General features: G+C 38.3%; 2 protein-coding genes across 6 annotated transcripts; both read right to left on the reverse strand.

The window, feature by feature from the left end:
• Positions 1–456: 456 nt before the first annotated feature.
• Positions 457–7414, reverse strand: LOC105223329 (hypothetical protein). 5 transcript variants are annotated; one of them, XM_011201033.4, is made up of 4 exons: positions 7151–7414; positions 1645–2038; positions 794–1136; positions 457–678 (listed from the first exon to the last, which is right to left on the reverse strand). In XM_011201033.4, the coding sequence occupies exons 1-3, from the start codon at positions 7239–7241 to the stop codon at positions 917–919; spliced, it is 705 nt and encodes a 234-aa protein (XP_011199335.2). In that variant the 5' UTR covers positions 7242–7414; the 3' UTR covers positions 457–678; positions 794–916. The 5 variants fall into 5 exon arrangements, with proteins under 5 accessions (XP_011199335.2, XP_011199337.1, XP_011199338.1 ...); XM_011201035.4 differs by lacking the exon at positions 794–1136 and adding an exon at positions 1397–1527 and having other exon boundaries at positions 7151–7413; XM_011201036.4 differs by lacking the exon at positions 794–1136 and adding an exon at positions 1376–1527 and having other exon boundaries at positions 7151–7413.
• A 5964-nt stretch (positions 7415–13378) lies between these two features.
• Positions 13379–18189, reverse strand: LOC105223328 (uncharacterized). The gene is made up of 5 exons (XM_011201032.4): positions 17932–18189; positions 17414–17693; positions 16004–16168; positions 15532–15905; positions 13379–13536 (listed from the first exon to the last, which is right to left on the reverse strand). Exons 1-5 carry the CDS (start codon positions 18072–18074, stop codon positions 13458–13460), a joined length of 1041 nt encoding a protein of 346 aa, XP_011199334.2. The 5' UTR covers positions 18075–18189; the 3' UTR covers positions 13379–13457.
• Between the last annotated feature and the right edge of the window lie 1949 nt (positions 18190–20138).

Below are 20138 nucleotides of genomic sequence, written 5' to 3' on the forward strand. Positions count from 1 at the left end.
ACCATCACGAATTAGTTTAACTAGTACCTGATCGAAGATTTTTAAATTAACAAAATGGGTGCTTGCGGAAACAGTTATATAGATTTTCCAAAAAAACAAACGGTAATTTTTTTTAAATATCAATATTAAAAGTCAAAATACACAAAAGCAGCTGTATAAATTTCGTTAAAATCCACATAGCGATTTTCGATTTTGCACAGTTCATAAAAACATTTTAAGTTTAGCACGCGAATTTCAGAGAACCTTTTTAATTGTCGAATAATTCGACAAATATTTATCGGATTTACTTAAAATTTTCTGAGAATATTTTTAATATATTATACTTTAAGAGAATGCAAAAAAAAATTTAAATACTGTCTACTCCTAACGTCATCAAAGGTGTTTCGAATGTATCCCGAATGGTTAACAGCACTTTATTACATCTTAAAAATAAAGTAAATAAAAACAAACAATAAATCAAATGAAATTATATATTTTTATATACCAATCATCTTCAAAACATATCACAGGATTTATATTAATTTACAGTTCCTTTACCTTGAACATATACATATATTTTAAAATTAACTTAAAATGTATATGGAAACTGAATAAATTGGAATTGCGTTGTCCAAAAGTGTCGTATGCTGCAGAATGGAATTTCACGATTTCACCTCCGTTTCGTTACGTCCATTTGGACTGAAAAGGAAGGACAGCATAAGCAAATAAATAAAAAAAGATAGTATTTGGTTAAAAACGGCCACACCAAACATTTACTGCTATCAAAAGCATTTTAGCTACTTGCAACTCTCACCTGGTGTTTGGAACAAGAAGTGTGTTGTGTATAAAATATAATTCATTTGGGTACATGTTTTGTTGTGAATGTTTAGTGATTTATGTTGTCAGATTGTATTGAAATACTAAACCACTAATTCTATTAAAGCTCGTCCTTCTCAAGTGTGTATGTTACTTCCTCCACCGTACCCAAGCGCACCGTCTCAGCTTCATGTATAACGTCTCCTTGGTTATCGGTTGCATTTTGTTGTCTTGGCACATATTCCACGCTGTCTGTGTCACTTTGATATGAAATGTTCAAGTCGGACGCTGCTGTTGAAGGGTCGGGACTTGTAAGCGTGATTTTGGAACCGCGTGCAACTCTGTGTAAGCAAATTTGTGTGTATTTTTGGGTATTGTTGTGAAACTTGTTACTTTAGTGTTATTCAATTTGTGGTAAAATTATGATTATTTGAGAATAAATAACTATATTTATGTATATGATTTAAAGGTGTAGAATTAATAATTGTGAATTATGGCATTTGAATATTCCAATATTCGTATTATATGTGTATGTTCACCGACTAATTTACATATTACAGCATAATTCATACATACATACACATTTGCATTGTGTGCTTACTGTTATCACAATCATACATATGTAGTATATGTATACCTTATGTACATTGCGTTTGTTTGCTTGGCATTTAAGCGTTTTTGGTTATCTATTGCCGATGATGCGTGTTGGTTCCTCGCAATTTTTGCGGATGTCTACATAATACATTTATATATATATATTTAAAATTTGGATAAACGAGTGGTGATATTTAACATTGCAGAAAAGCTTTTTGTGAAATTCATATACAATTAAGTAATTTTGAAAATTACCTGTCACGAGTTTGCATATTTGCTTCCACATCCAAATTGCGCGGCTGACGGAAGTCACATTCCAGCGAGAATGCCGAATCACCAGGTGTAATCAGCTCAGGATCATTTTGTATGACAACGATATTGGAATATAGTTCGCCATCCTTCAGCGTTTGACATTGGTCCAATTGGAAATTCATCTCCAAAGTACGTGAAGTTTGTGTACTTGGCTTAACAAAGCAAGGTTCACTTTGTTTATAAAAACTGCCACGTGTATACATCACGCCGGAGAAAGGTTTCTCCGTCTCCAGCATAACGTTCATAGAATTGGAACCGCACTTGAGATTGACCTTTTGTATTCCCTGATCTGATCCTTCTATTTTAAAGGTGTCCGATAAGTCCTGTTGCCAGATTTCTGCAAAATATTAAAATAAATAATTGCAACGTAATACGGTACATACGAATATTATATGAATAATATATATCTGCGGAAATAAATTAACGGAACAGAAAAGGCAATCAGTGCAGCTGCAGTTAAGGGGGGTCAAGGAGGTAAGCGGAAGTTTAGCTTCCTTGACGCTCTCTCGCCAGAGGAGCAGGCGCTGTTTGAGGAGCATGCCAGGGAGGATGACGACGACATGCCCTCATGCAGCGACTCTTGGCAGGCGAAAGCGACTGTGGCCGCTGATAAAGCTGCGAACACCACCAAGACCCCCTCAGTAGATTCAGCTGCTCAGACTCGGCGGAGTCACATCGGGCAGAGACCGAAGATGCTCGTAAAAGGAGGTGGAAGCGCAAAACGGGTGGGCACCAACACCCTCTTCCAGCAGCCGGCAAACCCGGCGGGTGCGATGACCTTAGCAGGAGGGGCATGAGTGGAGCCAGCCTCAAGTGGTACCTTGGTACCTACGGCACCTCCGGGATGGGAAGACTCCCGAGTTGGCGGAGCCTATGGCCAGGAGCAGAATCAGAGGGAACAGTGTATCCCCTGCAAAGGAGCGTGGCAGGACCGCGTCTGCTCGCACGCAAGGCAGCGGGGCTAGTAACCGTGGCCCTTGACCGCTGAAGGGCAGCGCGAACACAGCCGGAGACCAATCCTCCGCACGATGTTCTTCCCCCTAAGCGGAGACAAGCCATATGAGTTTGATCTAGGTCTGGTCAAGAATCAGAGCCTGGGTCTCAGTATCTCGGCCTGGCGCGTCGTCAGCAGTAAAGTTGAGGAAAAGGGTGATATAAAAGGGTGGAGACTGAACTTGTACATAGACGACGACGACGAGCAAGCCCACAACGGCCACCGGGAGCAAGGAAGCAGATAAGGCTGCTACTCAACCCAGCGGGAGTAACACGGAACAGTCTGTGACTGTGGCGGCCTCGGAGGGGGAAAAGATGATGATGGATGAGGTTGCGACTCAACCCAGCGAGAGCAAGGCTGATCAAATTGCGATTGTACCCTCCACCCAGGAACTTAACAAGGGCTAGCAGACCCAATGGATGGCAGGGCGAATGATGGCGGGGATGAGGATTTGCACCACGCGGCGTTAGCTTCGGCTGTCATAACGAGCAGGTTCACATAGGATAAACTGGGCATTCTGCTGATCCAAGAGCCTTGGGTCTATAGAGAAGAGGTTAAAGCCCTCAAGACAGAGTTCAACAAGGTAATCTGGGATCTCTCTAGCGAGAGACCTAGAACTTGTGTAGTAGTCAGGAATAATATTGATTTTTTCTGTATTTCAGAGTTCCTGGTGCAGGATCTGGTGGCGGTGTAAGCCAGGGACTTTGAAGGCACAAACTTTGTCCTGGAATCAGCACGCCCAGAGGTGGTGGATAGGCTGGTGATGTACTGCAGGAGGTACAGGCTGATCATTGGTTGTGATGCGAACGCTTATCACATGGAATGGGGCAGTATGAACGCACGAGGTGAGTCTCTTTTAGGGTATACATACATATATTAAGCAGTAACTTAGCTATAGAGAATGTGGGGTGTGAACCCACCTTCATCACAATAAGCAAGAGAGAGGTGCTTGACATCACCTTGGGCAAAGAGGCTGCGATCGGATTAGTCTCACAACGGAGGGTTTCAACGAAGCCCTCCTTGTCAGATCACAGAATCGTAAGGTTCGCGTAAAGGTAGAGGTCAAACAACTCCCCCCTAGTTGCAACCCTTGGAGGGAAAACTGGGATACCTTCTGGGAGATGCTAAGTGAGGAATTGAGCAGGGAGGGGCAGACTGACAATAGCGTTACAGGCCCAGGAATAGAGAGCAGGTTATCAGCGATAAATGGGTCACTCATTAACGTGTATCATGGCAGTGGCCCCCTAAAAGTGACTACAGAGAGACGCAACTGTCCCTGGTAGTAAGGAAACTGGCAGATCTCAGGAAAAAAGTAAGGAGGCTATTTAATAAAGCGAAACGTACGGGGGTCTGGGAGGAATATAGGGGCAACCTCACCTTATATAATCAGGAGATTAGGTCTACAAAGCAGGCAAGTTTCAGGAGATTTTGTGAAAATGTCACCCCCACACCTGAAGCGGCTCGGCTGCATAAGGTACTGGCCAGAGGCAAGACTGACACAGTACCAGCAATCAAAAGAGGTGACGGGAAATTTATGGCCAGTGCAGGAGACAGAGCTACGGAGCTTCTGGGGGCGCACTTCCCGGAAACAATTCAGGAAGACCAGGGTCTAAGCAATTATACACGGCGGATCCGATCAAGTGGGCAATGACCTCGTTTGTGCTATCACCCTTGCTATGGAGTCTTGTCGTGGACAACCTGTTAGCACTGCTAACGGACAATGGGATCCGCTGCTAGGGGTATACGGACGACATTGTAGTTATAGGCAAAGGCAAATTTGAGTACACTTTCTGTGATCTAATTCAAAGAGGTTTAAACCTGGCAAAGGGGTGGTGTAGTGGTGTTGAATTGAATATCAGCCCCCCAGACGACAGTAGTCCCGTTCACGAGACGTAGGTTTCTACCCGGTCTCAGGAACCTTACACTTGGGGGTAGAGAAATAGAGATGACCAAAAGCATTACTGGTGTGCAATCGGCTGGCGGGAAAATCTTGAGGCTGTAAGCCAAGGGTCGTTAGGTGGTTGTACACCATGATTGTGCGACCGATAGTCACGTACGGGGCGGTGGCCTTGGCTTCACTAGCGTCGCAGATTTCGGTAGGGCTCCTACTATCGAAGCTGCAACGACTAGCCTGTGTCTGCATGTTGGGCGCAATGCGCACTTGTCCGACGGCAGCACTGGAGGTCCTGCATGAACTCACACCGCTTCATTTGATCGGGAAAGTAGCCAAGCACACACTTCTGCAAATAATGGCAGAGGGGTGTGGCAAAGGCAAGATATTCTCGTCCCAGAGGATGAAAGAGATAAGTGGCAACATACCATTATCCCTCCTCCCGAGGAACAACATTACCAAAACAGTTAACTTTACGAAGAAGTTTAAGGTTAGCCTTGGGAGCAACGATTATTGTAACGACTCCACTCTCGAGCTGATGCTGAGGAATAGTACGTTGAGGTGGTACACTGACGGCTCGAAAACGTCGGAGGGAATCTGTAGACGCAGGACTAAGGCCCTGGGTCCATGTTTCCGAATAGGGATCGCATCGCCTCACTAGCACCCGGCAGAATATTGGACTTTATCAATGTGCTGGGGCTAAGTGAGTCCTTGTGATTTAGGAGAGGGCACAATAGACCTAAGGTCGCGGTGCAATCCTCATTTATTAATCTTATCTTATCTTAAATCAAAGGATTATTAGCGCTACAAACTCTACTTCGCGCTGAGCAAACACCTAAATCGTCGCACGTTCGATTGATCGGGCAAGATTTCAATCTACCGCATACTGATTGCTCCTGTGCTAGCATGCACCAACAAAACGTGGATGTTGTGCAATTCTAAAAAAAGAAACCAGAAGTCTTTGAACGAAAGGTGTTGTCGAAAATGTTCTTGACTTTTTTGCGGTGATGGCTTATGGAAGAAGCAGTTTTACCACGAGCTAGAGACCTTGTATAGGCACTCCGATATTGTAACAACAATTAAATTATACAGGCTACTCTGGGCGTCTGTGGTTTAAAACTTTTGGAATACAATAACATTATCATGATATTCTATGTTTAATCGTCTAATCGAGACAAACTTTGTCGCGGGAATTTTTAAAATTTTAAAAGTCAACTTTCTGAATATGTCATGGTTATTTTTGAGAAACTTCTACTTCGGACTAAGTAGGCAATTGAGAAGCAAAGTCTTCTCTCGACGAACAAAAACCAAACTCTATAAGTCACTCATAATTCCCGTCCTGCTATATGGTGCAAAGGCTTGGACGATGTCAACAACGGATGAGTCGACGTTGCGAGTTTTCGAGAGAAAAGTTCTGCGGAAGGTTTATGGTCCTTTGCGCGTTGGCCACGGCGAATATCGCATTCGATGGAACGATGAGCTGTACGAGATATACGACGACATTGACATAGTTCAGCGAATTAAAAGACAGCGGCTACGCTGGCTAGGTCATGTTGTCCGGATGGACGAAAACACTCCAGCTCTGAAAGTATTCGACGCAGTACCCGCCAGGGGAAGCAGAGGAAGAGGAAGACCTCCACTCCGTTGGAAGGACCAAGTGGAGAAGGACCTGGCTTCGCTTGGAATATCCAATTGGCGCCACGTTGCGAAAAAAAGAAACGACTGGCGCGCGGTTGTTAACTCGGCTATAATCGCGTAAGCGGTGTCTACGCCAATTAAGAAGAAGAAGATTTTTGAGAAACGAAAATTAATTGGCGAAACTTTATTTGAATGAAAAAACGAAAATCCTATGTTAAATAAAATGGAAATAAAAAAAAGCGTCCCCTTACAGTTAAGCTACAGCGCCTGGCTTGAGGGAGGATTTTTTTTTGCCAATTACTAATATTTGAGGGGATAAGAGTTGAAAACAAAATTCAGACATTTTTTGAAGCACCTAATATACATACATAAAATATAATTTAAATATAAAATATTTGATTGATAAAATTTTATCTACTTAACAGGACCGATTCATTTTTACCAAATATTTGAATATACTCATTACTAGATACTTACATATCTAGACTACTACAAAAAGTAAGCTGAAACTTCTTTATAGCATTTTATATATAATATAAACGAAATTTATTCTCTTCAATTGTTAATTTAGCATTTAATAAATATTTTCCACTTACAAAAGAATATTATTTAAGTAAATATTTCCAACAATGCATCTAAATTATATTAAAAAAATAACCGTATTTTTATAGAAAATACGGTAAAGCCATTAAAAAACTATGTTGTGTTTTCTCATCTACAGTACATTATCAACAACAGCACCGTGTTTCTGACACTTTCTTTTGCTTTGTTCTGTTTGTTGACGTTTACGCGGTCAGAAATCCGGTTTCGCGCAACTAAATTCTTGGTCAAGAAAATATGTTGACGTGCTCAGTACGTATTAAACCCGTTTTATCTACTGCACATATGTATTTTCAAAAAAATATTATTTAATACTGTTTGATTACCTGCATTACTCTGCTCTTTGTTTTTATCATCACTTGAAACATTCAATACCAAAAGGCAGAGGATGCTGATTGGAAGGATTATAGCACGCATTTTTGCGAAGATTATTTTTTATTTTATAAATCTCACTTCTTAACGGAGACTTCGCGACAACAGAAATACACGGTATAACGAGAAGTTAGTTGCCGACAATGATTTTCGTAGATTTTATTTCCCGTGACTATTGACTGTGCGCTTAAATGCAAAAGTAACAACTGAAGACAAGCGCGCCGGTTGCAGAGAATATAAAAGCCAGCGCTGGTCGCCGGTGGTAATGTTCGGTGATTGCGCGAGTGATGACTTAACCGCAAACAATACGCCAGCGGTGGACAGGTGTTAGCGGCGGTATTATTTTTTCACGCTGTCCAAATATGTATGTATAAAAGAGAAAGAAGGAAAGAGAAAAGTCAAGAAGTTGATATGCTCCAGGGGACTAAATATTCGTGAATATATGAGTTGAACAGACGAACTCTTGGTGGCTAGTGTGGAAAAAAAGAGCGGTGATAGTAGACCCGCTACCAAATATTGGCTGCAACACGACGTAATGCGGATGAACGATGGAATGAATAGTTGATAGCCGGTAAGTTGTAAATGTACACACCTATAAATAAGCGCATGGGTATATAACTGTCTGCAAGCATCGCCAATAATTAAGAAATACGCGCATTTGTCTGTTGCACAAATGTAAAAATCAGTTTGTTTACATTTAAAATGCACATAAAGCATATACCTGCATATACAGATATAGATATATCAGCAAATTTTTATTATATTACGCTTATTTAACTCGGTTGTGCTAAAAACAGTAACGCATGCGCACATATTTCGCAATCATTTATGCGCTTCGTATTTGCTGCAATTTACTAGAAACATTGGTAGTTTGGAGGGATATGTATAAATAATATTAAAATTCTTAATTTATTCCGCAAAATCTGTGTTTTCCCCCTCAAAATAATCCTTCTTGGCCCCAATACATTTGTGCCAACGGTTCTCTCAATCCTTGTTAAAGTCAATTTCCGGAATAACCTTCAATACGCTTAGCGATTCAAATGTAATCTCTTTAATTGACTTAAAATCGTTTTGGCGGGTCGGTCGCTTGAGTTTGCTAGATAGCCAGAAGTCACACGGAGCTAGATGAGGCGAATAAGATGGTTGCGCCACGATATTAGTTGAAAATTTGGCTAAAATCTCACGATGATTCAATGCAGTATGCGACGGTGCTTTATCATTCTACAAAAGCAAGAGTTGTCGGCTTATAATTCCGCATTCTTTTTACGAAAAACTTCGCGCAAACTATGCATAACACTCAAATAGTATTCCTTGTTGACAGTTTAACTGGTCGGAAGGAATTCGGAGTGCACCACACTTCGATAATCAAAGAAAACTATAAACATAACCTTAATTTTTGACCTGCTTTGAAGTGGTTTTTCGGCTTCGGCTCACCTATACTCGTACCACGGTATTCGTCTGTTTCCGTCGTAAGCATAGATCCAGGACATCGCCAATAATTCGTTTCATGATATGATGATAGTCGTAAAACATTGTTTCACAAAAATTGTTAAAAAATTTAGTGATTTTGGAACCAATGGTTTTGACTGATCCTTTCGGTATTCCAACGATGCCAGTAAGATCTCTAACTGTTAATCATCAATTCTCAACCACCAATTCTTTTATTTTATCGACCCTATTTGAATAATTTGTACCAATCAAAAACACTTGCTCGCAACAAACTATTACCACCAAAGGCCTTTTCCAAAATTCTGAACATTTCGATTGTATCGATTTCTACTTATAACCCCGTAACCAATCATGGACTGATGAAAACTATTATCTACTTCTACCATAACATAACATTAAACTTCTTAAATTCACATGTTCATCGGAGACGCGGAATATGTTTCAAACCATAGGCAAACATTTAAAGAAATAGTTTGTTTCTGACATAACCTCAAAAGTGTTCATTAATTCTAAAGATGACAACCATTTTTAAAATGGTACAAAACTAATAAAAGCTGGAGGAAAGCAAAAATGTATTAAAAACTAGAAGAAATTATTAACTATATACTGTTACTATGGCGATAACGTACGGACGAACAAGCTAAATCGACTCACGACGTCATACTGATCGTTTCTATAAACATATATTTTATATGACCTCCTACGTTTCTTTCTAGGTGCTAAAAACTTCGTTGTAAGCTTTCACAATAGAAATTTCAAAATGTTCAATTGGAAAGTGTTGCTGAAAGTACTTTCATTGCAATTTTTAATTGCTTGTAAAGGTTTGCTAAATATATAATTCTGTTTAAAGTTTTTAACAGATCATTTCCGAAATTCTCTTTTTATCTTCGCTTTTCTGGGCTTTATTAAAGTAATCTCATTAGTGTTTTTCATGTTGTGGCAATTTTCTCACCCAAACGTGTTGGTTACAAAGAGGCAGTAAACGTCAAAATGTCATCTTTGGCATTGTTTATTTATGCATAGACGTTAGTAATGCTTGCTTCAATAAAAAAAGCGTGAAGGATAAAAGCAAAGAGCGTTCATTAAGTCGCAGTCCAACGCAGGATAACCCTTGCCAACAGGTGCTACTTCGGACTAAGTAGGCAATTGAGAAGCAAAGTCCTCTCTCGACAAACAAAAACCAAACTCTATAAGTCACTCATAATTCCCGTCCTGCTATATGGTGCAGAGGCCTGGACGATGTCAACAACAGATGAGTCGACGTTGCGAGTTTTCGAGAGAAAAGTTCTGCGAAAGATTTATGGTCCTTTGCGCGTTGGCCACGGCGAATATTGCATTCGATGGAACGATGAGCTGTACGAGATATACGACGACATCGACATAGTTCAGCGAATTAAAAGACAGCGGCTACGCTGGCTAGGTCATGTTGTCCGGATGGACGAAAACACTCCAGCTCTGAAAGTATTCGACGCCGTACCCGCCGCGGGAAGCAGAGGAAGAGGAAGACCTCCACTCCGGTGGAAGGACCAAGTGGAGAAGGACCTGGCCTCGCTTGGAATATCCAATTGGCGCCACGTAGCGAAAAGAAGAAACGACTGGCGCGCTGTTGTTGACTCGGCTATAATCGCATAAGCGGTGTCTACGCCAATTAAGAAGAAGAAGTTCATTAAGTCGGAAAAGACACTTCGAAGCAGAAAGAGCAAAGAAGTGGAGAATTAAAATTAAAAGAAGAAAAATCTCTTTCCGCATTTCACATCAAGTAGTGATACATGAACAGAAATCCAGTGAATTAATTTTAACAAAATCCATCCGTTTCGTTTTACTTCATACATTCATTCATTCCGATCAGTTCATGCTACGAGTACGATGTTCCGCTGGCTCTAGTGGTAATCGGACGCCATGTTAATAAACTTTGAATTTAATATAGAAACGAGAGTGCAAAGGCATACAACGTACATATATGTACATATACGAGGAAAGTTCGATAAAATCGGAAAATGAAAATTTTGCATAAATTGCTATATGCTCTCCACATAGTAGCCACTGCACAAGCGTTGATAAAACTCCATTAATCCGTTAAAAAAATGTAGTTCAATAGGCAAGTAGACCTTCGAGGCGGTGATAACCTCTTCAATCGATTAAAATTTCTGCCCAGCTAGTGATCCCGGAAAACGGTGGATATCATCTAGCGAATAGGACAGTCTTCGCCTTGTTTGGAGCGTCCAACATAATGGGACAGTGAAGTGGCCTGAGGATTGCACTTGTTTTCTGGGGTGAACTAAGAAGACTAAAATCGCACCGACGATTTTCTTATGCTCAATATCATCTGTCTTGCGTACGTTCAATCGGCGGTCTGCAAATACGAGATCATAAACTTTTGCCATTATTCGTGGCACCTCCAAGGGCCCCTTCGAAAGCCGACAAGCACCACAGTTGAAATACATTATCCAAGCTCCCTTTGATTTAATTGCTTAAGGCGGTTCGGTTAAAATTGGTAATGGCTATTGTGCAGTGAGGTTGAATACTTATTGGACCGCCCTCGTAGGCAAATATTTGCATCGAAGTTTTTCTGCATTGCTTCTGTTGCCATAAGAAAATACTTATTACTCTTCACTTGTTTTGTTTTTGTGAACAATTTTTTGCACACATTTCTTTAGCATTAGCTAAAATTCGTGCAAATCGCTACTCAAATCACTGCGTTCGCGTGCGTTGGTACAACACGGTACAAAACTGTTCCACGTACAGCATACACATATACATACATACATACCAATGTACGCCTGTGATGGCAGTTTGTAGTGCCCACTTTTACCACTTCTTCGTGTCGGCATTAAATGCCTATTAAGTAATTAAATTTTATTTCCGATTTATTTGTGTAACGGTTTTGTACACGGTTACAATAACTGTCATGTATATTCAATGCAGTGGAGTGCAAATAAGCCGTAATTGAAATACATACATACTTACGAGTACATACACACGTATAGGCCGCTGGCATAAAAAGGAAATATTGCCGTTGATTAGCTTGATTGCTGCAAAATTTGTACGCATGGAAATATTAATATAAATGTTGTTAAAATTGTATAGGTTTTAGAGAAAAAGCTAGCTTCCTTTTCACCTATAATTAAGTGACAGCGAATCAGTGGGAGTTTTGATCTACGGATTTTAGTGACAATAAATATTTATTTAGACAATTGACAAATGAAAAAGGCTTACATACATACATCCTTACGTATGAATATATGATGCAGTGTTAAAAAAAAAATAATGGAAACAACATCCACCAATTTTGTGAAAACTCGTTATTCAACTGTTGAACTAAATAAATTTTATAAAAAAGTTTGAAATAAAAAAACGAAAAACATAAAAACAAGTAAGGCGAGCTTATTCACAAAGATATACTGTTATGAGTAACTCTCTCCTATTAGGTATGTACATATGAGGGCTCAAAGAAGTTTTGACCCGATTCAACCCATTTTTGATACACAGGAATACTATAATAAATTATATATCTAATACATTGACTTATTTTTCGGTCAAAAGTCAACTATAGATACTGGGGTCCATATATTCGGTACCTTGGGGCTTGAACAGTTTTGGTTGGATTATTCATGCAAAATTTTATATTACTTTGGTCTTGATTTGTGCACTGGAAAGTGAAAGAATCAAATGGAATTAAACTTTTTTATGGGAAGTAGGCGTGGTTGTAGTCCGATTTTACCCATTTTACGCACTGTGATGTGGAAATGTGAGAAAAATGCGACAGACTAAATTTAGTAGAAATCGGTAGAGCGGGACCCGGTGAAAACCAGAAATTCTGAACAGTTTGAGGTTGGACTTTTGCAATGCCAGCTTCCTCTTTTAATTTTTTGCAATGGTTAACGTAAAAATTGACAAAAGTAAAAGGAAATTGTAAATAAAACGCAAAATATTTAATGATTCATCAAAATTTTTATTTGCCGCCTTCAAAGTAATCTCACCAGATGGTTGATCGATGGTATTCTTTGCGTTTTCGGCTTTAAATTCGGTTACAATCGTGGCTCGATGGTGGTGCTTTATCATCGTGTAAAATCCCTGAATTGTTCTTCCACAATTAATGCCGTTTGCGACGGATGTTCTCACGCAAACGTCTCAATACGGTCAAATAGAATTCCTTATTGACCGTATCTCCCTTCGGAACAAATTCATGCTGCACCAAAGCACGAATAACGAAAAATAATAGTAAGCATCACTTTAATTTTGTTGTCTTTGGCGTGGTTTTTTTGGTTTCGGGTCGTTTTTTTCGCCCATTCCGATGATTCCTGACTTGTTTGCATGTCAAACTCATAAACCTATGTCTTATTGGCAGTTATAATGCTCTCCAAGAATGTAGGATCGGAATTCGCACGAAATTTCAAAAGGAACTGTAAACTTGTAAAAAGACCGCATGTCTAAAGAGACCTGTTTATCTTACTCTTAAAAAAAAAAATTCAGCGAGTCGACCGAGAACATGTTTCATAATCAAAATATCCACAAAAATCATTCGAACGGACTCGCGAGAGACATCGAGATCTTCTGCCTTCTCTCTAAGACTTGCCAAACGATTTTCAGATGCCTTTTCCAACATTCGCAAAGATTCCACACGCGAGCTTTTATTAGAAATACAAAATTTGAGACATATTCTTTGCAAGTATATTAAAGGCTAACATAGATTCGCCTCTAATTTATAATTTTCCAACGTTTAAAGATTAGTATGCAGTTGTTTTAATCGTATTTTATTTGTTCAGTAAAAAAGCATTTCACTGATGTATAAACACACTTTCAAACGCTTTATTATTGTTTCTTTGCTTTCATTGCGGCCCAATAAGTATCCAACTCGTTTCCTTCCCAGTTCAGTGACTTTGTGAAAACGCTAATAATGAAAATATTAATATTATAAATAATCATTTACATACAAATATAAAGATAACAGTACGCAATACCGAATAAGTAAAATCATCGTTATATGTATACGAATCGTTTAATACTTCAACAACGATATTTTTACTGATATGACCCCATATATACTTTTTAGTCAATTATATTCACGATAACAATAAATTAATTTTTAAGGTTATGGCTATTTCTCTATCTATTTCTATTCCTTATTAAATCGACTTTCAAAATCGTTGCATACACATTTTTAAAAATGTATTGAAAAGTATTTTTTTTTTAATTTCTTGCAGTCTACAACATTATTACAAACACTTCGCAGAATAATAACAAGTGCTAACAACCATTTAATGGTTTGACACTTCTTTAATTGAATTACCACTTTTTTCACGTTGACAGTTTTTTATTTCCAAGGAAGTTATTTTAATACTTAACTTGATAAAATCATTAGTTCTCTCAGAGCTTGCCTAAACCATCTACGCCTCTGACATAACCTATTATAATTCATCAGTTTGACAGATGTGATAATACATTTTTTAAGGGAGGGGTTAAGGTTTCACGGTAAAAAAAAATAATTTATTTCTTAAATATAGATTGAGTAATTTTATTTTGAACTTTTGTACATTATTGAGTACACTTTTGACAATATAGGGTAATTTTTTAGTTCATAAACTTTAGACGCGTTTTTCTCAAAACTACTTTTTCAAAGCCCGTATTCACTGTCATTTCAAAACTACTTGACCGGTTCATTTCAAATTAAGTACACATTTTTGATATATAAAATATCGCTCTCCAGCGTTTAGTAATTTTTTTATTACATCAAGGGTGTTTTCTACCCACAAAATGACGAAATTTTTAGTTAAAAATAACAGTATACACTTTTAATGGCCCCCCAAAAATTTTTAAATAATAATAAATTATCAGAGAACGTTGGGGAAAGACTTGATTATAATTTGACCAATTTTTTTGGTTTTTTATTTTCGGATAATTTCCAACCGAGTTATGATGAACACCGCAAAGTGTTTTTTTCAAGATGTTCTGGGAGAAGCTCTATTACAGGCTTATGCTTCAATATTTCTGCATGAAAAAATTACCCTGTATTGTCAAAAGTGTGCTCAATAATGTACAAAAGGTCCAAATAAAATTACTCAATCCATATTTAAAAAATAAACTCGCAAAAAAGTATTTTTTTTACCTTGAAACCCTAACCCCTCCCTTAAAATTAAAAAAAAAAAAATTGTCGTCTGAAAATGTCGGTAAAGCACAGAATTAGCGTTACTTCGATGAAATCTTTTTCGTCTAACCATTTGTCTATCTATCTATAATAAAGATCCTTCCTGTCTACGGCACTGACCTAAACTATTTTAACTGTTTGTTTGGCAGTTATGCCCACATTTACTGCATATATAATGTTCATTAATTACTTACAAAAAGTAGGCATATTTTTAATGGCAATCTAATTGGTCAACCACACAGACAATTGATTTACGGCCATGAACATGAAAGCTGTTCAAGCGAAAAATTACGGTAATAAGGCATTTGCAAACAAGTTTGTGGCTGTCGATTTAGCTAGCTCAGATACTTCAACGAGATCAATATGATACCCACTACCTTCCTACAAACATGCAAAACACTTACGTAATATAATAGGTATAATCTCCGCAAAAGAAAAGCCACAATATCTCACTATAAATGCACCTCATGCCATAACTAACGGTGTTTATTTCATATCCGAGTTGCACAATTTTATATCCGACTTTAAAAAGAGGAAAAACTCGACAATTGAAAGCGTCAACACCGTACAACAGCGGGCCACCAGATCAACCGGCCACTTTGCTAAAAAAATAATCGTAAAATACAACCAACCACTTTGGTCATACTAGTTACCTGTTTCGGTTACTATGCGCACTAATCGCTACAAGTTACAACATACATACACATGTACATACATATACTCGTATGTGTAGATACTTACGTTTCGCGTAATAGTTGCAAGACTTCCTGCTCCTTTTTGGTCAGTCCGTTATAGTATGCCGACAGATTGATATCCAATAGTTTGCGTGTTTGCATACCGGTTAAGAAAGTGCCTGCACCGTCTAACTGCATAAAGTAGTACATGGCCAACTTGCCGAGTTCAACATTAGCCTCCTTGCAAATGTTGGCAGCCTTCCGGCATATATCTTTTATTTCCTCACCGGCTGGATGCCATACCTGTGGTCCAGCGTTGGTCAGAAGGCCAAGTGCATGACCGGAAGCGCAAACTATACCCAAATTATTTTGCTGAAAGAAGTCCATGTAGGACTTGAGCGAGTCATCCAGTAAGGTGTAACGCGCATAAGCCAATACTGACTGTGGGTGTGGAAAATTAGCCGTGAGAAAGTAATAAATTAATAATTGTGCGTGTGAAAGTAAACAATGTCACATCGATTGATTATATAATCACTTACATCAAATTTGCTGGGCGCCCGCTCAATGCATTCCTTTAAGCGTGACAACGGATATCCGGTTACACCAATAAATTTAGCTTTTCCTTCTTTTACGATTTTCTCCAATTCCGGCAGGCATTCGTTTATCACAATGTCAAGGTCTTTAGCGAATTCGATGTCATGGATCTGAAATGATATATAAGTATATGTATGTGTGTACGTGAAGCTTATTTAACGACGTCAGAGCAACAGCTTGTAATTATAGGCTGTAATAATATAATCTGTTTCACTATCAGTAGAATTGGAACAGGTCGGAATACTGTTGTCTGGTTGCGGTTTACTACTGAGCAGCTGGGCCTAAGGTTAGAAATCGCAGGTCAACTCAAGTTACGAGGCAAATCGTAAGAGATCCAATTAGCTCTTCATTTTCGGCAAGGTTTACCCTTTCCTAGTTATAAATATGTGTGTAGGTCTACACGTGAAGTTAAAGCTTCAAAGTGTAGAATCTGCTCAACACTTTGCAAGATCATTGCTAAAATTCCTTCAATATTACACCTATAACCAGCGCAAACAGAATAAAAAAACGTCTGACAAGGTTCGTGTCGAGTTCAGAAAGGCGCTTTGCCCAGACACGTGCTTCAACTGCACACGTTTTTCTGGCGCCATAAAGTACTTCAAGTAGTCCAAATGTGCTCTCAAGTTCAATCGCTTCCCCTCTTGAGAATCAGCCATAGAATCAAAACTATGTTATCAGGCTCATTACAAGACGGTAAGAGACGACGTGATTTTGAACAGTTTATTTACTTTTTTGATTACCGGATTATATATAAATCTTATAATTTTACCCTACACTTTAATTTAATACATGAGTTCAAGACTTTGGGTGGTAAGGGATTTCGGGCTGAGATGTGTATAAATACTTTTGTAAACTATAAGCGTTGTAAAATTGTATATTAAAGAGGTATTAAAGGTCTGTGCTCGGGTTCAAACAAGTTTTTGAGTTATCGCTCGCATTAACTGACATGTATCCAGGTATCCAGGTGAAAAGAGATTGTCATATTCGGTATATCCAAAAAATGTATGATTCGATTTCAAGAATTTTCAAAAGCAACTCTGAATTTTTCAAGCAACTCTGATTTCTTTCTTTCTATTGCGTTCATTGTTCAGAAAGTTATTGAACTTTTCGTTGTTAATACTCAAGTGAACGTGGTTATCTGTGATGACTCTTACAACATTCAGATATATGCGGTATTGTTATGAAAAGTGGGTATATTATGTACAATAAAATTTCCAAATCTTTTTAATAAAGTTAAAAACCGACGCCAACAGCTCTTGAACTATGCTATGATCTTCTTGTACATGTTCTCCCTTCATGTGCAATATCAACAATAACAACTTGTCTTTTTTTCTTGTAACATAGTATGTACATACCTGTATGATGTCAACGTAGTCAAGGCCAAGCAATCGCAAACTCTTCTCCACACTCTCTCTAGTCTTTTTAGCGGAGAAGTCAATCATATTTTCAAAAGTTTTTTCATAACGTCCAACTTTTGTAGCAATATAATAAGCCTCTCTGGGCACGTCTTTCAAAGCCATACCCAAAACTTCCTCCGAACGACCTTGTCCATAAAATGGTGCAGTGTCGATGTAATTAATACCAGACTTGATAGCTGAGTGTATAGTCTTTATCGCTTCATCCACATCAAGATCACTGCCGGCGAATAAGAGAAGCAAGTAATGCAAAAAATGTGCATAATAAAACAACATATATCACATGCATTTATACTATTTATGTACATATGTACATAAGTATACGTATATAAGCGTACAATCTCTAAGAGCACGTAAACAAGTGTTCACCTGACAGCATCGCTTTATCGCCTTTCAAGTGCTGCAAAGTGGTGGAAAAACCCCTACTAAATGCAGAAATGAGTCTAAGATGTACTAACCCATAGAAATCACTCAAAGTGCCAGTGCCCAAAGCCACTTTGGACACTTGTAACCCAGTGAGACCGAATTTACGATATTCCATGCGCTTGCAGAGCTTTTCGTCGTGGAAATCCGCAATAAATGTTGGAGGAAGTTTGGACATTGTTTAATTTAACATTTTTATTTAGTGTAAAAAATTGAAAACAAAATTAGAATTTGCAAATCAAATAGAGTTCGCGTCTTTATGTGACTGAAAGTGCCGATGGACTAATAATGCAATAACATACAATGTGTGCATATGCACATTTTTGCTCATTTTGTCAGTTGACTCTCACTTCTAGAATGAGAATTAGCCGCTGAGCGCTTAATTGTTCATTGAGTATATAAATAAATTGATAACATGTTGCAGTCCCCCCAACCGTGATATTTTGATAACACATACTCACCTGCATATGAATTTATAATAACTTATATATACAATACAGTATCTCTGAATTTTATGTGACATATTGTTATTTGCAATTTAGTAACAATTAAAATTAGATTAGGAAAACTCAAGTAAGAGCCTAATAAAACCATATACATATATCTCGCATAAAAATAAAATCGAAAACAAAATATGTGGAATTCAATATAGTTTCGGCGAATTTTTCCTAATAATACTTATACATATTTTTTAGGTTGAATAAGTTCAAATATTTGTTTTAAATTCAATAGTTGCTGTGGAACTGACTGAAGTACCGATTTCCTCGTTTGCTGGACCAAGGAAAGGTGTTTTTCTTTTTTTATAAAATAAGGGGAACGAAAGTATTCGAAATTCAACAGAATTTGAAAATAAGGAAATAAAATGTGTTGTTTTTAAAAATATATGCATATCAGTTTAAGATTACCAGTGCAATTTGACGTTTTGAATAACTTACCGTTTATTCTTTTAGAGAATACTTAAAACTTCTTACAATGCTCGTTGTCTTACATTGCGTATGTTTTTGACGAAGCAGCTTAGCGAATACGTATATGGGACTAAAATTTGTTTTCATTTTGTATTGTAAGGTCCTTTCCACCATGAGTCGGCAACCGATGAACATGATTTTGAAGTGAACCAATAAACGCAATGCGTGCTGGAGCATGGAGTCATGTGTAGGAGTTCACGCAAGTGAAAAAATTCTGGGATTGTCTTTCACTGGGGAGTGCCCAAAAACGATTCTTTTACATATGGCTCAAGCAACTCACGACTTCCGGTTCTAGTCCAAATATATTCTGGGTAACCAAAGAACATCCGTTTGAAGGCGAGCTAACAGTCGTCGACACTCGAGACTTGGCTCCCACGGATGAAAACACTGCAGCTCAGAAAGTTTTCGACGCAGAACCCGTCGGAGGAAGCAGAGGAAGATAAAGACCTCCACGACTGTTGTTAACTCGGCTATAACCGCGTAAACGGTGTCCCACTCCCTGGTATCGCCATCTTTATGCCGACTGGAGCGTTAAAATCTGCTATCTTTATCGATTGTCCAGTACATTCATTTCGTGACATTTCATCGATTGGAAGTGAAGTTATTGCGTTTTAAGTGTCAGTATGTTTGTGTTGTCGGTGCAAAAATGAGCTTCGAACAAAGAGCCAACATTAAATTTTGCTTTAAAATTGGTAAAACTTTTACCGAAACGTTTTAATTGATGAAACAAGTTTATGGCGATGATTGTCGATTCTACATATTTTACTGTTACACTAGCAAAGTGGTAAAAATACAGTTCAAGTAAGGCAAAAGTTATGGGATGTTTACAGGGAAGATATTTTGACCGAACACCAATGCAAAGATTGGTTTGTAAAATTTCGTTCCTACAATTTGAATCTTGAGGACGCACCACAGCCTAGAAGACCTTTTACAGCCTATGTGCATTAAAAAATCGTTCACGTTACACATAAACAAATCGTGTTTAAGTTGCACTAAAAAAAAACGGAATTAATTAGTGAACGACCCAATAGCATATATCTGCCATACAAATTGCACGATCGGAATCAAAATCTTGTAAAAGATTTTGAATTGACAAGCCACGTTCACGAAATTTCGCACGGACTATTACTCAAAGCATTACTACAATATCTGCATGAATTCGCTAAATCAGACCACTATGGCATATAAATAGTTGTCATCCAAACCGACCGATCAAAATCAAATTATTGTGTGACATTTGTGAAGGGTATATTTTTTATGGACACATATACATATGA

This window comes from Bactrocera dorsalis, chromosome 2, assembly GCF_023373825.1.
Source record: "Bactrocera dorsalis isolate Fly_Bdor chromosome 2, ASM2337382v1, whole genome shotgun sequence".
NCBI lineage: Eukaryota > Metazoa > Arthropoda > Insecta > Diptera > Tephritidae > Bactrocera > Bactrocera dorsalis.